Source organism: Sphaerodactylus townsendi, linkage group LG07, assembly GCF_021028975.2.
Source record: "Sphaerodactylus townsendi isolate TG3544 linkage group LG07, MPM_Stown_v2.3, whole genome shotgun sequence".
NCBI lineage: Eukaryota > Metazoa > Chordata > Lepidosauria > Squamata > Sphaerodactylidae > Sphaerodactylus > Sphaerodactylus townsendi.
In genome coordinates, this window is record NC_059431.1 from 62,702,582 (window position 1) to 62,723,054 (window position 20,473).

A 20,473-nucleotide genomic window follows, 5' to 3' on the forward strand; every position below is an offset into this window, starting at 1 on the left:
AACACAGATAGATAGTGAGGCACAAAACAAGTCAGATGATCTGTCCTTTTTACTTGTTCAGTAGCACCCTTATCAGGGTACCTCAAGGTGCTGATTACATTATAGGCTAGGTTTTATATCTTGGGGTGGTAGCAATGAAGAAGAAACTTCCCTTTACATGCAGGTAAACATGCAACATGCATATGAGAATTCACAGACCTAGGGGGGGTGTGGCAGCACTTGCCCCATATTTTCAGGAAATGGACCCTTATTCAGTGAAGCTGCTATTTAACAGGTAGTTCCCATCTTGAAATGGCCACCACTGGAGAAAGAGACAAGCTGTAAGCCTCCTCGAGGTATAGGTCTCACACCAGGAATAGAAGTGTGGCTTTTCTGGTTTATGGCAATTAGAACCACAGCTCTCCATGAACCAGTTGTGCATGTTTAGTTTTCAGAACTTCAAAGACAGGTAACAGTATCCTTGTGTTTTTAGTGTTCAAATCAGCATAAAATACAAAGTTGTTTGTCTACTTTCTCTGTTTGAAGGCACATTGCAAGACTTGATAGGTATTGTCTACAATAAATTCTCAGTATAAAATACAACTTAATAAAGAATTAGAAAAAAGCCCAGCTTAACAACAATACCTCTTCCATCAGTGGTGTATCCTGGGCCATGTGGACAAAGTTTCTTGTACTGAGCAGTCCCAGGAAGTGGACACAGCTCACACTGATTGCCCCAGCCTCTTCCTCCATCACAGCAGCACTCTGACTTGGTGACAAGGTTACGGCTACTAGATGCCATTTGACACATTGTCTGTAAGACTTCAGAAAAGCAGAATCCTTGGCGGTTATCTATAAAATGAAGTGTAAGGTATACATTTAGTACTATCAGCTGTTATTCTTATGACATAGAATTTAAATAGAATTCTAGAAGGGAAGAAAGGACCTCTGACATGATGGTGGTTAAAAATAGAAAAAGGTGGCAAGATGAGGATAGTCAGTTTCTCAAAGGAAACTTTTGAATATGATGTGGTTCTAAGAGCCCAATCCAGTGTGTGTGTGTGTGTGTGTGTGTGTGTGTGTGTGTGTGTGTGTGGGCGTGCGAGGGGCAGGGAGGCAGACCCATCAATGGACTTGGTGCAGCCCTATGTCAGCGTGGGTGCCCAGTGGAGGGGTGATTTTTCCAGGCAGGTGGCAGGTGGGCACCAGGCAGGTGGGTGCCACAGTGCCCAACTCAGAAGCCATTATCTGTCCCAATGCCTGCCTGCAAAGAAAGCTTTACTTACATGACTGGGGGTGTTCTGGTGGCAGGCTGGGGGAGTGGAGCTAACCTTAGTTGGCTTCCACTGCCTGCCTAGCCCCTGCATCCTGATGGAGCTGATGTCGGAGATATGCCATATTTTTCATGGCATATCTTTATTATCCTCACGAGGGATTTTTTTCCTGTTGTATTTGTGTGTTTTTTTCTTTTCAGGCTTGTCCTTTGGAGAGGGTGAGGAGGCACTGTAGAAGTGCCTTCCGTACCTGCCTGCCCAATCTGGATTGTGCTGTAAACTGTCTCACTGTTTGCATCAATGTGCTGAGGCTGGAGTAACAGTGTTTAGGGCTGCACACTAATCTATAGTATATAGATTCAATGGTATGGAATAAAATAAAATCACATGTGTGTGGTGCCTGCCTGTCTGCCTTCAGCAACCCACTCTGATACATTGTTGGAAAAAACTGAATGCCCATTTAACAGAATGTGAGAGAACATACATTTCCTTACCAATGCACTCAGTTCCCGATGGACTTGACTGGAACCCTTCATTACATTCACACTCATAACTTCCAATAATGTTGATGCAGCGACCATTTTCACAAATACCAGGCTTGATTCGGCATTCATTTTCATCTTTATCACAAATAAAAGAAACCCAAATAAACCACAAGCATACAATAACAACAATCAGAATATTAAACTATACTAAAGATAACATTTTAAAACAAAAAATGGTTTAATGTGTTTATATTACAATTCTGTGAAGAATTACTTTAGTCTAAGCCACTGAAATTAGTGGGGTAAATCTGCATAAGACTGTACTTTCCAACACTATGTGCTAAATTTGGCAAACTCTGCATAACAACCATATGCTAAATTTGGCTATCATTTTTCTTGCCTGCTATGTTCTTTACCTACAAGATTTCTAAGCTGCTCTGTTGCTCCCACCCGTCCACTGCCAAAGAAAAAGGCTCAGTTACAGAAATATAACAATGTATGTTCTACGTAGAAAGCACAACATTTTAACGACTGAAGCTAATGGGAAGAAAGCAATCCCCAAGTCTTCTAAGAATTTATATTCAGTACAATGATAGGAGTTGCCTGACTGAAGGAGACAAGAGATAGAAACAGATAGACAAATGGTGGGTAAGCAGAAGTAAGAGAGCTAATAAACTAAGACAGCTAATAAACAGGATGATCAAAATAAGGGAAACAGAATAAAATAATTAAGGAAAGGGTAGAGTATTTATTTACATCATTTGTATCCACCTTTCCCCCATTTATATCCCAAAGCAACTTAAATCATTCTCCTGTCCTCCACTTTATTCTCACAACAACTCTGTAAGGTAGATTATCCTGGGTGTATGTGACTAGGCCAAGACCAACTAATGAGCCTGTGGCCACCCTGTAAAGTAGATTAGACTGGGTGTGTGGGACTATCTGAAGGCCACCAAGTGAGTTTACACAGCAGAATAGGAATTATAACATAGGTCTGATGGCTGCTGTTGAATAGTAGTGAGCAGATGGCCTGCCACTAGTTGCTGTGAGGCCTGGTTTTTAATCCCCCATCTTATGTTTCAGATTTTTCTGTAAACCTGGGATTTTTCTTAGGTTTGCAGAAATATCTATCCTGTCTGTTTGTAGCTGCAGTCTGTAGATTTAAGTATCCATAGATGGGGGCACAATCAGAATTAGATATATTGACGTGGACTTCCTAATGGCCAGAATCCAAAACAGAGTATGCCACACTCATAGTTCTAGTGAAAAGAGCATCCCATATTAATACCTACCCATGCAACCTTCTCCATCTGGTCTACGAGTCATTCCAGGAGGGCAAATACACATGAAGGTTCCAATAAGATTTTTGCAAATCATGCCTCTTGATTCACAGTCATGGAGACCCTCTGCACATTCATCAAGATCTTTTAAAAAGAAACATTTGTTTATTTAGTAACAATGACTATTTGTTGTTTGGAAAATACATAAGACTTTTAAATGTGCCTAATAATATGACAAATAAAAGGAGCAGTAGGCTCATTAGTGCAGCCATACTACTTAGTAAGAACATCATCATCATCATCAAATCCATCATGCTAAGTAGCATATTGGGCAACCAGTGCTCTCCAGTATTTCTGGTCTTGGGTAAGAACAACAGTCATAGCATTTTGAAATCAAGGGAACTACAAGTGGCCTATGTTTTATCTCTGAAAAGTTCTACAGCAAGGACAAACTACAGGGTATCCTATGTTTTTCAGAACAAACTGTGGTTTTGGGATTCAACAACATTATGGTCCTGCATAATATGTCATAGTCACAGAACTTACTCATTTTGTTCTGACCACTGAGTAAAAAGTAATACCTTATGAAATAAAAGTAATGCATAAAAGTTAACAATATTCATAAATGTTTTACAAAGATGTTATACCTTTGCACATTTTTTGATCTTCTCTTAATTCATAACCCACTGGACAAGTGCACTCATAGAAACCATATGTATTTATGCAACGAAAAGCACACAGCAAAGGGTTTTGTGCACATTCATTTATATCTAAATAACAATAGAAAAGAAAACATAAATATTTTAATGCATATTTATAATAGCCACTAATGCAATTTTAAAATAAAGCTTAGTATTCTGATTTAGTGATACAATGACTTATGAATACAATCTATCTCATGTGAAGGACACTCACGTATAGAGAAAGACTGATACAGAGTCCCATGAACTCAATGAAGCTGTGGAGGAGCAGCAACAAAAAGGAGAACCCATCAAAGATTCTCCTCTTTCACAAGAGTGAGGGATTTGGGTTGATTTTCCCTTCTTGACAAATTCCCCCTCTCCCCAGCACCACACATTATTTTTGAGGATCCCTGACTCCCTCAGCAGTTTTTCGGGAATTTCATGGGGCTGCTGGGTAAAAGGGAAAGCTGTCTCATCCTGCAACTTTCCATGGCTATACTGTGATTTATTCCACTCATACCAAAACTGCCATATTTGGTTTACCAACCTAGTCTGATCTGACCACATTACACATTTGTATTTGTTAAGTATCCTATTCTTTTTCTAAAGAGCCTAAGGGAATGTAGATAGTTTGTCCCCCTCCACTTTATCTTTACAACTATCCTGTGAGGTAAGCCTATCTGTAAGAAAATGGCTGGCCCCAGATCACTATGAGCTTTTCATGGCAGAACGGAATTTGAACCTGTATGTCCCCAGCTTAGATTAATACCTAGCTACCATGTCACATCTCTCTATGGACTTACTAAACCTCATTTTTTAGTTACATTCTCACATTTAGTTATATTTAATTACATTCCCACATTTACATACTCACATGGTACATTTTGATATCAAAACTATGACCATCATACTGCAATAGATCATCAATTTTAACACAGATACTGTTTTACAGGGCAGACAATAAATCCAAAACTTTCTGAGGAAAAACATTGAAAAACTAAACAAAATAACATAACAGAGGCTGAATGTGTATCCTGGTGAAGACGTTTTCAGTTTTGAATTATATTCAGAAAGATGCATGAGACATACCATAAAAATAAAATAGAAAACACAGATCTTTCCTCTGCACTTGAGGGGATTCGAAGAGTATCTAAAAAACTAAAAGACTAGTGGCCCAAATTTAATAAGAACATAAAAGAAATTATAATTTACCTTCACAATTCATCATTGGCCCAGGTTCAAATCCTTCAAGGCAATTACATTCAAAGCTACCAATCATATTGGAACATGTGCCATTTCCACACGGATTACCAATTGAACATTCATCAGTATCTAGGATATAACAAGCAAAACAAACTCTCAGAACTGGGAAGCAAGCCAGGTTCATGAACTTAAAGGATTTTCCATATAGCAGAAAATCAGCACACACCTACACAATGCACTCCAGTGTAGTCTAGCTTGTACCCAAAGGGGCATTCACAGCGGAATGATCCATCTGTGTTTATACAGTGACCATTGGAACAAATGCCTGGACTTTCAAGACATTCATTGACATCTGAAACATAGAAGGTAAAGTCAAGTGTTTTACACTGTTCTGCTATTAATTTTGTAGTTCTGTTTAAGGTAGTAACCATACAAGTTAAAGAACAGTAATAGAATTTCTCTTCCAAGAAAATGGAAAGAAACATGTTTTTTTAAGCCAAAATACACAAAGAATTTCAAATGAGACATTAACAAAAGCATTTAAGAAAACATCCTTTGCCACTTTAAGAAATAGGGACACAGAACTGAAGCCCACCCAGGCTTTTCTGCAGTTCTATACAATCTTGTCATGCTATAAGGCATTTCCCCACCTAAGGGTGGGGCAGAGAGAGTAGGGAAGAAACATTTCTAGACTGAGCTTTATGCTATCTTTCCCTGGTCAAGAAAGCCAGCCTTGGAAAAAAGTCATCACAGCTTTACATGGGATATTGTACTACTGTTCAACAAAGAAAGAAAATGTTTAGGAATTGTGTCAAAATATAGTAATACCTTCACGTGTATCATCAATCCCAGGTATAGTTCCATGACCAAATGGACACAAATCCTGGAAAGCAACTGTGCAAGAACAAGTTTGAAACAACAAGTTTGAAACAACAATTCAGACCCAAAAAGAAATGGCCAATACTCTACTTTAGCTCTATTAAAAAGCAGGCTTTTATTGCTTTTCTTATATAAAATAATAAATGCTAATATAAACAGCGACTGCTGATGCGACAAGTATTCTGTCTTTAATGTAAGACAACAGGAATAACCCAAAACCTAAAATTAACTGCATAAGATATTTTGGGTCCAACCCAAGTTTCACCAGTTATACGTTTCCTAAGATAACACAATAAATAGGATAACCATTCCACTCAATGACAATACTATTCCTGAAACCACTTTCTTGTAAGTAGCGCGGAACTACTAGAAATGCTCATATGGAGCAAAAAAAATAGAAGTACTGTATCTCAATTACATTTCCCCCTTTTCTGCCTCTTTTCTCAGACACTAAGGGTTGAATCCTATCAAACATGTTCTTGCATGTGTATGAAGATTTCAATTTGCTCCCATCCAAAACACTACTGAAATAGCCTCCTCGTGTTGTTCCTAAGGGCCTTCTTTTCCTCTAGAGCAGCACTTGGGGAGAGGCATTTGGGACTTCAGTGGAAGGGTAGGAGAGAGACAGCCATTCTCCACAGGTGGAAATCCTGTCACCCAGTGTAAATTCAACAGGATCTTGAGCACAAATGTGGTTCCTAACCTTCGTCTTCCTTAGGGCACAGCTCACAGGGATAGCCCCATCCTTCGCCAGGCATCTTGCTGCAGCAGCATTTTGCCTTGGTGGTATTAAAAGCCTTTGGTATAGAGCACATTCCATTCTCAAAGTTAGTGAAACAGAAGCTCTGCCGAGTATCTAGGAGAGAAACAAAATGCCACTGAATTATATAACAAGAATTTTGTAGCAAATCACTTCAGTCCATTCTATCACATCAGATCACACCTGCAGGGTTTAATTTTTCTAACCAATTTGTAGTTGTCAAACCCTTCTAAAGGTTTTAGAAAATTGTTGTCCTTATGAAGAATTTTTTTTTGTAAAATCTTTCTCAAGATCCAGCACCCTTATCTTTTTTATTTTTGTGAGTTCTGAGATGTGGACAGGAGCAGATGTCTCCTTTAGAGAAGGAATTGTTGTTGTTGTTGTTGTTACTTAATATCACAGCTGCCAGTTCTTTAGCTGGTTGTTGGCATTTCATTACAATTTGAGCCTCACCCAGAGGCCTAGGATGTTGTAATGTTTCAGCATAGTATTTCTGTGGATCCCAGCAGGGCTGCCTTCTGAATCTGACATATGTTGATGTTGTTGATTTGAAGATGTTTCAAGTGCTGCCCTAGTGTTTTTGGAATGGCACTCAGGATGCCTATTATCAGCTGGTTTGTGCCATAGTTGCTGAATCTTGATTTTCAAATCATGATATTTAGTGATCTTCTCATTATTATTACTATTACTATTATTATTACTGTCAAGTCACAGCTAATTTATGGCAACTTAGTAGGGTTTTCAAGGCAAGAGACATTGAGAAGTGGTTTGCCACTGCCTTCCTCTGCATAGCAACCCTGGTACTTCTTGGTGGTCTCCCATCCAAAGATTAATCAGGAATAATCCTGTTTAGCTTCCAAGATGTAATGAGATCAGGCTAGAATAATGAAATAGGCAGCAAGTAAAACCAATTAGCTGAAAAAATGATTGCCCAAAGGAAACAGGAACAAAATTTAGTGCCAATAGTTTAACTCAGGCCGCTTCCGCATGGAGGTGGAAGGGCTTGGGTTGGTGTACTCCATGCCGACCCGACGCTGCTGGGACCGTCCGCATGGACGGTCCCAGAACCGGCTGGGACGACGGCGCCGCGGAGCGCCGTCGCCCGGCCGACCCGGCTTGTCCCCGGCCCTCCGGCACGTCGCCGAAGCCTGGAGACACGCCCCCCCCGGCCGTGCGCGCCTGCTTGAGCGTCGCAGGGCAGGGGTGTGTGTCCCCAGGCCTCGGCGATGCGCTGGAGGGCCGGGGACCAGGTAAGTGAAGGTTGGGAGTGGGAGGGCGCCTTGGAGCCGCTGCCATTCGCACGGCAGCGGCTCCAAGGCGGGATTTTCCAACAACCTCGCTCCCCGAGCGAGGTTGGGAAATGCCAGCTTCGCGCCAGTCAGGCGACGTGAGGGCGGTGCAGCCGCTGCGCCCCCTGTGCAAATGGCTCCCTGGGGACGGCGTTTTTGCTGTCCCCAGGGCGCCATAAAATGCCCGTGCGGAAGCGGCCTTAGAGCAAGTAACGAGCACTTACCAAAACATCTCCTTCCATTGTCAGATATCACAAAGCCTGTGGGGCAGATGCACTGGAAGCCTCCAGGTGTATTAGTGCAAGATCCAAAGAGACAGATATTGGGATCCTCACTGCACTCATCAATATCTGAAACATTAATATGAAACATTCATCATGACATTGTTTCTTTTTTCTTTGTGTTATTTTCTAAAACTCTCAAAAATTGTTTTTTGCTAAGACTCTTAAGAATTTGCTTCAGTCAGGCACAATATTTGTTTAAGAAGCAAATCAAAGGTTTTTTTGTTTTAAAACAATTAATTAATTAACTTTATACCTCCAAGTTATTAGCTTCTTTCCTTAAAGCACAAGAACGATTTGAATTTTCTATATGTTTTCAGCAATAAGCTCTTCAGACCCATGTAGAATAACTTCTTTTAGGCAAAAAAGTTTCTTTAAAATTGCCTCCTGAATTCTAACAATCACAGTGCTTGACTTGAGTCTGGAGCACAGCCCGTATGGACCAGGAGTTTCACACACACACACACACACAATTTTCCTGCTCTGAAATGGTTCTGAAGGAAACTGCCATTGTAATTTCACTAAATATTCCAAAGGCAGTTGTGAAAATAGATAATATCGTTCAAAGATGGAAGCCCAACATTTTAAACACATGTAGATTCCATGTCTTGTGTAGATTAAGTTCATATAGACCACTGAAGGCATATACAAACTGAACAAACATCTTACTAACATCTGTGGAAGTTTGGTAGGGAAAAGACATGAAGATTGCAGCTTCCATGATCTTCTTTTTACATTTCTAACAAATTTTATCTTATCCTAATGCAATTTGCATTATAGTTTTATAACTATACATCAATTTCCACTTTCTTTCAAGAACTACAAATCTAAAAAGAATTCAGATTAAATTCTTGCATTACTTGTACATATATCTCTTTGATGCTGAAATAATATTAAAAATCTACTTGATACATCATTTTTTTCTTTGCACTTTAGACACATATGTGGTTCAGAATCTACTTACAACTTGCATGTAATATGTAAGTTTTAAGGCATGTAGACAAAAACTATTTGTTATGATGGAAAGTTCCCCAGGAAGAAGTGCTTCATTGCTGTTAGAACACTTTAGCTTTATATATAATACACTTCTGAATAACTTGGATGCTTGTCCAAAGTGACAATCCTTTTAGACACTATGAATTTTCCTAGACCTTTCACTTATTTACTGGAAATAAAAGAGTGCTATTGATTTTGTGAACCCATATATAACCATTTCTCAGTTTGAATGAACAACCCCCATCAAAGCTTTGTTTCTACTTTTCTCATCACAACAAAACGATACTTCGTCTAAAAGTTACCACACCGGTAAACACAAATCTATACTTAACATTTCAATTCCATCAGTTCCATCACAACAATGTGCTACTTTGTCAGTATATAAATCTGAAAAACAACTGCCTCAAGGCAGCCTCACCAATGCAGCTTTCACTTTTCACTTCGTATCCTGGTGGGCAGATGCATCTAAATGATCCTTCCAAGTTTTGACATGTTCCAGGAAAACATGAGCCAGGAAGTGCTACACACTCATTTATGTCTCAATAGGAAAAAAGACAAATTTTCAGAGATTCTGGAATGAATACTTATAGGCATAATATGCATATATTGTAATGAAGAACCTGCAGCAACAGTTTTAATTCCGTCCCATAGTTCACACCCTTTTCTGTTAAGTAACAGAACCTGTTTATATATACCTTCACATTAATTTCCAGCATTGTCATCTTCAATAGAGCTACTACTGAGAGGATCTTCCTTTTGAGAACTTGTCAGAAGCTCACAGGGTCCGTCTTAAGCAGCAGTTCTCAACCTTTCACAGGGGTCGTCTAAGACCATTGGAAAACACATATTTCCAATGGTCTTAGGAACTGAGACACAAATAATTTTATTGGGGTTGGGGGTCACCACAACATGAGGAACTATATTAAAGGGCCGCGGCATTAGGAAGGTTGAGAACCACTGGTCTTAAGGTTCCTGAAGCTAAAATCTAACCCAGTTTCTAGATTGGACAGGCTGACGGTCCCTCCATATCCCTTTGCATGGAATTCAGATGGTCATTTTGGCTTACATGGAACTATGGAGCAGTGGCGGAGCACCAAGGGGACGGTGGGTGCGTCATGCACCGGGCACACGCCTGGGGGCAGAAAATCGCCCCTGGCCCCTCCCCTTTTCCTTGTCTCCCGCGGCACCTCCCCACCCCCTTCCCACACTTACCTACACTATTTTTCTTTTTGTACTACTTTTTGTGGCTGAAAAAAGTGGCCTATTTACAGTTCAGGCTAAAACAGTGGGGCTCACAAGGTCTCCTGGGAAGAATAGTTCGTCAGGCAGTATTTAGTACAGTTCGTCAGGTGGGGGGGCCGCAGGGGGACACAGAAAAAACACACTGTGCACTGGGCGCAGTTTGGCCCAGCTACGCCTCTGCTATGGAGCCAAGTGAAAACATGAACCAATCCAAACTACTGATAAAAAATGAATAGTGTTTTCCTGAGATGACTGTAGTTCAGGTATGGCTTTGTATCTTAGCCGATGTAAACCAAACTATGGTAGCAGTTTTAGAGTTTTTAAATAGTTTCTTTAGAATATTATATATAGCTTCTTGACAGTGAGTTCTAATGAAGTAAATGGGGCAATTCTGATTAAACAATTCTGATTAAACATGAAAATGAAAGATACTATTTTAGATCATATACCTGATGCCACATTTCCTAATATACATTTCTGTTCTCAGTACTTGATGCCATATTCTTCCCAGGAGCATCACTGTTTCTAACACTACTATCCTAAACTAACAATTTGGAAGGAAGCCCCACTGCTTTCAATTTTTTTTCTGTTACTGATGAGTAAGCACATGTATGGCTCTGGCTTGGTGACAAGTCATTTGTACTCATTAGTTGATTTCATACATACCAATGCAATTCTTGCCATCTGGAGTGAGTTCATAACCTTCATAACATAAACATTTGAAAGAGCCAATTTCATTAAAACATCTCCCATTTCTGCACACCTGACCAAAGAAGGAACTGCACTCATCAATATCTATAAATAAGCAAAAGAAAACGTAATGTTTCCAGTGAGGTCCACAAAATGTAATGTATATACAGACACAATTTTCACAATATGTGATAAACATATTCAATTAATCATTTTATGGAAAAGACAAATCACAGCCAGTAGGGGAGGAGATATCTGAGAATGGAAAGCATGTCTCAGTCCACCACTTTAAAGCAGATTTTTTATTTATGAACTTTCTGAGGCATGTTATTTGGCATACTTTCATGTAACAAAAAAAAATGTTACAGGCAGTTTGGGAGAATTTGTATCTGAATATTTTACATATGTTCCAATCATCAGTAAAAGTTTGTATTAATCTTTGAAATATTCTGTTTTTTGGAATGATGTACTAAAGATAGCGCTGATTAAGCCACTCAAAATGAACCTCTTGTTTGCCAAAAATATTACAAAATGTAAAATACATTTTTCATCACACACAGTTAGTGAAGGAGTTTCTTTTTTACATTACAGGGAAGAACTGATCCTATTTTGGGCTTCTGTAGAAAGGCAACAATGAAAAATATGGAGTAATTAATTTTATTAACAATAAATGTATAAACCTAAAAAAGCTCAAAGATGCATTAAATCTGTTGTCTCTTGTTTCAGAAAATAACAAGACCAGAACCCAAATTACTATGGAATAATAACAGAGCACTACTGAGGGAATCCCACCTATCTCTAGTTTTGATGAAAGCTCTTACCCATACAGTCATTATTATGAGTTAGCTCAAAGCCTGGGTAACATAAACAGTTATACGATCCCACTGTGTTTTTACAGGTTCCATTTCCACATGGATGTCTCTCACATTCATCAACATCTACAGAGAGAATAAAGGGGTTATTAATTGAATAAACAGAACTGGAAACGACGATGTTATTTTTAATATCATAGTTTCATGCTAAAGAAATTATTCTAGCTTTGCCAACTTTAATTACTACATTTATCTGTGGATATAGAACTCATATCTATTTGGGGATATAGAATATTATCAACTCTGATCCATTCCACCCAAACTTTTAAAAACACATGATTCATTCCCAAAAGTGTTCTTCCAATTTAAATTTCTACATGAAAAGCATTTTCGTTACATACCCATACACATAGTCTGATCATGGGATGCTTTAAAACCATTATCACAGATACAGTGATAACTTCCCTCTTTGTCCACACATGTGCCATGACTACATACATTTGGAATTTCCTGGCATTCATTGCGATCTATAACAAAAATATAAAACATATGGTATTAATATGTACAATCTTAAAGAAGGTTGTCATGGTACCCAGAAGAAGGCCTGCTATGCTGAACTAAAAATGCTTGTTTGGGACTTAACATAGATTTAAGTACGATGAATAAAATAAACTCTGTTGAATGAAAGCTATCTTTCTTAGCGGAACTGACTTAATGTGACTGCAATGGCTTATATGTACTAGGAATGCTATCAAGAGCTGAATGGGATAAGGATTTCAGAACAGAGGAGAAAAACAAGATTAAGAATGCTACTTGGCAGAAAACAACGTGGCTGCTGTGTTTTGGAGTGCTTTTGCCCAGCTTCAGCTAGTGGAGCAACTGTGGCTGATTATGCACACTAAAAATGCCCCGGTGTTGGCATGGGGAATGCCCCGGTGCAATGGGGAGTTTTGCACAGCTCCCAGCACTGCAGCGTGTCTGCCATGCTGTCGCCCTGGAACCACCCCGCAGCAGTGGCTTTGCTCCAGGGCTTTCCAGAACCACAAAGGTTGAGGACATTTTTGAATGCCCCTCTGTTGCTCTGGTGGCTTCTGCTGCTGTGAAAACTCCTCGGCAGCAGAACCAGACCATTTTTCCTGCCTCATTGCTCTGCCCCCCCCCCTCAAATGAATGGGCGCCTTTCCCCCCCTGCAGTGGAATAAAAAACATGGAGGGAGAAACCTAGCAAGACCTTTCAAAAACCTTGCAAAAGAGCGGTGTGTGAAGGCACTGTGAGGGCGGCAATTCCCTTGCACATGCAAGGAGTTTAGACGGTGGGGTTTTTTTTGGCGTACTGTGATTCCCTCACACATGCAGGGATTTTAAACGAGGGGGGGGGGCAAGGGCGCCGATTCCCAGCACCTGTTTTGTGCAGAGTCATTTAAAACTAAATTGGTGAAAGTGAGTGGGGGGAATGGAGGGGGGGATGATTTAACCAATCAGAATGCAGGAATGGAGGTTGTCCACACATGCGTAAAAGACATCGCCGAAGACCTCGCGGTGCAAGTGGAGGAGAGCCAGGGAGCAGTGCAAAGTCAACAGAAGGGTAAAAAGCACTGTGGCAGCTGTGCTCCTGGATATAGCATGGACCATTTTTACTGTGCAAATTCAGGATGTGTCCATTCCTGAGTTAGCCAGATCTAGTCACCACGATCCATGCCTTAGACTGGACTAATGCAGTGGGTTCTACTTGAGGCTACTCTTAAAGAGGCTGCAGCTATGCAGAGCACTGCAGAAGCACGTCACCCTGATTTTATAGCAATTACCATGGTTACTGATTCACTCCCAAGCCCAATTCAAGATGTTAGTCATAACCCTACATAGTTTCACAACAGGGCATCTGGACTACCTTCTTCCATATGTTCCTAGATGAGAATTAAGATCACAGGGCGAGGCCCTCTTGACTATTCCATAAATCAAAGAAACTCATTTGGTGGACACATACCAGAAAATGGCAGTCCAACAGTTATGGAACAAACACCCCAGCAAGGTGTGCCTGGCCCTCTCACTTTTGATCTTCATGAGACAGTTGAAGATGGTTTTATTTAAGACTGCATTTGGTTAAATTTATTAGCAGACCTGCATTGTGATTTTAAATCTTTTAAAAATATTTAAGTGTATTTTATTAATTTAATTTATGTTTGTAAGCTGCCTTGAACTCTATAAGGAAGAAAGGAAGAAAATAAATATTTTAAATAAATAAAAGGAAAAAAACCTACATTCAAATATAGGTTAGATTTTAACTTGGTATGCTAGAGGTGTTTAGAAAGGCAGAGATCTAAATGTTAGGGCTACGTAATAATTTGTTTTTAGAATTTTTCTGTTCATATAGCCTGGAGGTAGGAGTGGGTAACGTGGTGGCCAAGTTTGCGGATGATACCAAATTATGTAGGGTGGTGAGAACCACAAAGGATTGCGAAGAGCTCCAAGCGGACCTTGATAAATTAGGTGAGTGGGCTAAGAAATGGCAAATGCAGTTCAATGTAGCAAAATGCAAAGTGATGCACATAGGGGCAAAAAATCCAAACTTCACATACAAGCTACAAGGGTCAGTGCTATCAGTCACAGACCAGGAAAGGGATTTGGGTGTCTTAGTTGATAGTTCCATGGGAATGTCAACTCAATGCATGGCAGCTGTGAAAAAGGCAAACTCTATGCTGGGGATCATTAGGAAAGGAATTGAGAATAAAACTGCAAAGATTGTCATGCCCTTATATAAAGCAGTGGTGCGACTGCACTTGGAGTACTGTGTCCAGTTCTGGTCGCCGCATCTCAAAAAGGATATTGAGGAGATAGAAAAAGTGCAGAGAAGGGCAACAAGGATGATTGAGGGACTGGAGCACTTCCCTATGAGGAGAGGCTGCAGCGTTTGGGACTCTTTAGTTTGGAGAGGAGACGTCTGAAGGGGGGATTATGATTGAAGTCTATAAAATTATGCATGGGGTAGAAAATGTTGACAGAGAGAAATTTTTCTCTCTTTCTCACAATACTAGAACCAGGGGGCATTCATTGAAAATGCTGGGGGGAAGAATTAGGACTAATAAAAGGAAACACTTCTTCACGCAACGTGTGATTGGTGTTTGGAATAAGCTGCCACAGGAGGTGGTGATGGCCACTAACCTGGATAGCTTTAAAAAGGGCTTGGACAGATTTATGGAGAAGTCGATTTATGGCTACCAATCTTGATCCTCTTTGATCTGAGATTGCAAATGCCTTAACAGACCAGGTGATCAGGAGCAACAGCCGCAGAAGGCCATTGCTTTCACATCCTGCATGTGAGCTCCCAAAGGCACCTGGTGGGCCACTGCGAGTAGCAGAGAGCTGGACTAGATGGACTCTGGTCTGATCCAGCTGGCTTGTTCTTATGTTCTTACTAGACAAACTTTCTTACAAAACAGAACCCACTACCATGATAAAGGATTCAGAATAACATATCATACATAGTATTGATTTGAAGAATTATTATTACTTATTCATTGTTTACAATTCTGTTTTTATAATCTGTTTAGTTATTGTTGATCTACAATGTCCATTATCAAAAGAAAGTCATTTTATAGATGCTTTCTTTCATTTGTACATTTTAAAGTCAAAACTCATAAAATATGATAGAAGGAAATTATCAATATATCTGCCTCTGAATAATATCTGAAAAACAGAAGAAATGCACACACAAATGTGACTTGTGATTTTAGAAGAAATATATACATAACAGAAAAGAATAATGGTGAAAATGAAATTTCTTACCAACACAGGCACCATTGGGTGAAAGTTTGAAACCTGTAGCACATTCACAGCGGTAACTACCAGGGCTGTTAATGCAATCTGCATTTCGTTGGCAGAGATTATCACCATTGCTGCATTCATCAATATCTGTAATGTTAACGATGCTTGGTCAAATGCTGTTAGTACAGACTTCTGTTAACTCTATCAAGGGTACATTCTTTTCTATGCAATAAAAGGATGATGGATGTCATTCTGGTAAATTTGAGCCTTTTAAAATCCCACTGATTTCAATTAGAGTTTTTTTTCCCTACTTTTAGCTAATTACATTAAAAATAAGGTGTACTTAATGAAACTGATAGGAAGTAGATTCAAGATACACAATAGGAAGTACTTTGTCACACAACAACATTAATTTATTGAATCTGGTGATGGACACTGGTTTAAAGGGCTTCAAAAGGGACTGGACAAAGTGCTTGAACAGACACTATTCATGGCAATATATATATTGATTGCTGTATGATCAGATAGAGGATAGTAGCAGCCTCTGCTTCTAGCTCTTTTCTCCATAAAATTTGCTGAACTTGGAGAACAACCATCCATAACCTCTCTCCTGGCATGGGGCCGTTGCTGCTACTGCAGTTGGAATGAGTGACAAAAGGTAATAAAGAGGTGCTGCATGGATATACCTTTAGTTGCTGCCTGCCATGGAACCCCCTGAAGTACTCATGAGGATTCCTTAGGGGTCTGTGACCTCCAAATGCAGAAACATTGTGCAATAGTATCAAAGTGGGAACATGTACAGTGGCTGAGAAATAAGAACCTGCTTGTGAGCTTAATTTGGAAAAGTTGGTCTTTTACATTACCTTCACAAACCAAGAGCAGATCATTGTAGCTGAATCCTGTGGGACATTCACAGCGGAAGCTGCCAATCTGGTTGATGCAAACACCATTTGCACAAATCCCTGGGATTTCTTTACATTCATCAATATCTGAAAAATGAACTTTCATTAGCCAAATGCAGCTGTTTAGGCCTCCAACAAAACTGTCTTTCACAGTTACCCTAACTGTGAATTCTGAAAATGGCAGAATCTTCACAGAGGCTCCTGAAGCTGAACAAACTGATGGGTGATAGAATAGAACAAGGTAGGCACTAGGACCCCAGCGGACCCCAGGCGGAACTGGTGGATGAATTTATGATTCTACTTAGATCTTGGAAAGGGGTATAGTAGTAAATGTAAAGGGGTATAGTAGTAAATGTTATTATATATATTTTACATACAATGAGCTGGGACAACAAAAGTCAAGGAAGAGGGACAGAGAGAAAGAAATGGAGAAAGAGAGGAGAGAAAGGGAAAAAAGAGAAGAGAGAAAGGACGGAAAGAGAGAAAAAAGGAAAGAAAGGAAAGAGACAGGAAGACAGAAAGACAGAAAGACAGACAGACAGACAGACAGACAGACAGACAGACAGACAGACAGACAGACAGACAGAAAGAAAGAAAGAAAGAAATAGCAGAAGAGGGAAAGAGTCCTGCCAGACTCTGCCCTCACCCCTGGGCAGACTCCACAGCCCTTCCTCAGTGAGGAAGAGGTACTGAAGCCATGTTGGGGCAGTGCGGTGGAGTGTCTAGGGCAGTGAAAGTGAACCTTTTCGAGACCGAGTGCCCAAATTGCAACCCAATCCCCACTTATTTATCTCAAAGTGCCAACCCGGCAATTTAACCTGAATGCTGAGGTTTTAGTTTAGAAAAAAACGGTTGGCTCCCTCTTCCTCCGCCCCACCCGCTCAAGCTGGGGCCAGCCTGCTCTAGCCTCCAGCAAGTCCCGTCCGCACTGCTCTGTGCCTCTCTAGCATCTCTGCCTCCTCTCTACGCCCACCCTCGGGCAGCAGCCACCCGGAGCACAGGCACCAGGCCCGCCAGCCGAGTCCTCCCTGCCCACCGCAGTGCGCGCATGTCGTGCTCAGTGGCTCAGGCCAGCCTAGATGTGCGTGTGTGTGTGTGGGGGTGATTTTCTGCTCCCCACATGACGAACTCTGTGTGCGTGTGCCCACAGAGAGGGCTCCGAGTGCCACCTCTGGCACCCGTGCCATAGGTTCGCCATCACTGGTCTAGGGAAAGACTGGTGGAGTACAGACAGAACACTGCTCCTCCAGCTCCTCATACGTGGTGGGGGGCAGGGAAGAGGTAGCTGGCTGAAAACACTCCTCACATGACCTGTGAGAATGGCACCCAGGGCTCCCGCCACCTTTGCCCCCCCCAATCATGATGCCTGTGGACCCAAGACCCAATATATGTACTCTGCAATGTTTGAAAAGGTCCTCCACTGTCTCCTTGGTGAAATAGTTTTCCAGATACATGGGGATTTTGAGATGGAATCTGTTTTGTAAGCAAGTGATCTACTTCAATACATTTGGAATCGATAGTCCCTTGGGGGAGTATACCCCAGTACACCAAAACATTTGAAAGGGCTCTGCATATATATGAAGTACAAAAACGGTATTTTCTGCCACAACTGTTACCAACATATGCATCATATAATGACTCTGCTTGTACCTTTTAAAAGTTAACTTACCAACAGCTTTGCCTGTGTGAATGTCAAAAGTGAAGCCTGGAATATTTCCACATAGAGTCTTGAAATCAACTTAAAGAAAGACAAAATTTTAAAGACTTTTCATAATTTTCCCAGTAATTGCTTTAAGAACTAAAACATATGTGTGTGTTTTCTTATTAAGTAAAAAGAAACAAATAATATTATCTTCTTGATTTTTTAATTTGGAAAATGTATTTTAAAAACAAAATGAAACTGTAATTCTAAATGTTTCTAAATTGCACTATTCACCCCTCTCCCCCTCTCCAGCTCTCTGGGGTCACACAATTTAACTGTAGTCTGGATACTGAATGAGCAGTTTTTGCCATCTGTCAAAAGAGTTGCAGCACTGCCAGAAGAAGCAAGGACAAGAGTGAGCATCTTTTCTTGTCACGCTTTAGGCAAAATTAGATTCATAACAGATGTCATACTCTGACTTTCTTCCCAATAGGCACCTAAAGTGATCCTCATGGGAACCTTATGACATAGGTGTGTCTGAGAGGATGTGGCTGGCCCAGACAGCCAACTCTTTCCTAGAAGAGCAGGGGTTCAAACTTAGATCTTCTGGATCCTAATCTGATATCTTAATCACTATACCACACAGACTGAGATAGGTCAAGGAAAATGCTAATCCCCTTCTTGTTTAGCAAGACAGAGGCCATTTCCTCACTGAGAAATTAAAGCCGGATACAACCAGGTTTAAAAAAACAGAACCTTTTCAACGTGGTTTCTCCCTCCCCACTGCAGCGTGTGTCTAGTGAAGACCTATCGCGGTTTTGAGCAATGCAACACTCCCCATGATCGTGCGATCGAACGCACAACGTGCTCAGCTGCTCTGTTCTTTCTCATCCTGATTGGCTGTTGAACTGTATTGGGGTGGGAATTTTTTAAAACTTTTTTTGTGTGCAGCTACGTCACCATGCACATGCGTATACAGAATTTCCCCACCTATGCGGGGAGCTGCTTTCTTCTCATTAGCTATTGTGTTGGAGCGGGAACAGAAGCTGTTTTTCATGCTAAGCTACGTTTATGCGCAACTTTTTTGGCACTCTTTACCCATGCAGCTGCACTGGCACGAAAGTCTAATTTTAGTTTACAGTTGGCACAGAAATCACATTCCACGCAGCCACGTTTCAACATAGCTGTGTGCGCATTGAGCACAGCCCACTATGCTCTGATTGGCTGGAAGGCTCCATGTCCCTCCCAAGGCAGGAAAATAAACCTACAGTCTGCCCCTAATCCTCCCCATCGATCTGGCTTCGGCGCGTGTTTTTTAAAAAGGTGCACTTCCATGCAGGTTCTTTAAAAAGTGTGATAAGGGGGAGAGGGAGCACCAGAACCGGCATGAATCCATGTTCGGCAGTTAAACAGTGGGGAGTTCTTGCTGAAACCTTGATATTTTGCGTGAGTATCATGTGCTTAATTGACCATGGGGAATCAGCCAGAGAGTATTTTCTATTCTCCCTGGCTATTATGGTTGCCCTTGCTGGCTTCTCACAAATAAACTGTTTCATCCATTGCAAATACCAGATGAATGTTTAGGAAATGACCTGTGCCAATAGGATATGATTCTCTTCATCCTAAAGATGGCTGTCAATTTTGAAACTCCTAACTTTATTTTCTGAAGAATTATTCCTGTCATAAACAAAAAACATTCGGAACAGGGTGTTTTTTTTTTCAGATAAAAACAACATTGCATTTGCCTGTGACCGCTGTTCATCAAGTGATCATCTGTGCAGGAACACATTGGAACTGTGCTTGCGCAGGTCAGCCATAGAGAGATTAGGAAGCTTCTAGAAGTGAAAGGGACTCTCCCAAGTGCTCCCTCCCCCTCCCATCTGGAGCTGAAAGCAGAAGAATTCCCACCCAAGCAGTCACATGACTGGGAGGGAAAAAGAGCACTTCCTTCAGCTATCCTACTGCCACCGCAGGACTCATTCAATTTGCAACTTATACCATGATAGCAGAAACAGCCCACAACGGGGAAGAAGGGTAGGATGTGTGCCTGCACAGAAGATCACTCAATGAACAACAGTCATAGGTAAATGCAACATTGTTTTTCATCTTTGTGACCTTCTGTGCAGTCCCACATTGGGAGAGTAGCAAGCTCATTCCAAATGAGGCAGTGGGTGTGAATCTGTTACTGAAGCACTACCCACCACACACAAGCAGATTCAACATACTTTATTAACCCAGTTATTTAAACAGTGAATGTAATACTGTTTTACCCACAGTGGAATCTCATCTAGAGTCAATATCCACTGTGTAAAGC

The 20,473-nt window shown here is 40.8% G+C and overlaps 1 protein-coding gene across 2 annotated transcripts in view; it reads right to left on the reverse strand.

Moving 5' to 3' along the window:
- Positions 1-20,473, reverse strand: part of FBN2 (fibrillin 2) — a 203,465-nt gene that overhangs the window by 15,882 nt on the left and 167,110 nt on the right. For both annotated transcript variants that reach the window (XM_048503187.1, XM_048503188.1), the window contains 16 exons: positions 18,187-18,255; positions 16,479-16,604; positions 15,637-15,762; positions 12,255-12,380; positions 11,863-11,979; positions 11,018-11,146; positions 9,528-9,647; positions 8,057-8,182; positions 6,487-6,639; positions 5,733-5,798; positions 5,131-5,256; positions 4,914-5,033; positions 3,666-3,788; positions 3,031-3,162; positions 1,748-1,873; positions 625-831 (listed from right to left, as the gene is read on the reverse strand). In XM_048503187.1, the coding sequence (XP_048359144.1) occupies positions 625-831; positions 1,748-1,873; positions 3,031-3,162; positions 3,666-3,788; positions 4,914-5,033; positions 5,131-5,256; positions 5,733-5,798; positions 6,487-6,639; positions 8,057-8,182; positions 9,528-9,647; positions 11,018-11,146; positions 11,863-11,979; positions 12,255-12,380; positions 15,637-15,762; positions 16,479-16,604; positions 18,187-18,255 (1,992 nt within the window). The remainder of the gene's footprint in view (positions 1-624; positions 832-1,747; positions 1,874-3,030; positions 3,163-3,665; positions 3,789-4,913; positions 5,034-5,130; positions 5,257-5,732; positions 5,799-6,486; positions 6,640-8,056; positions 8,183-9,527; positions 9,648-11,017; positions 11,147-11,862; positions 11,980-12,254; positions 12,381-15,636; positions 15,763-16,478; positions 16,605-18,186; positions 18,256-20,473) is intronic.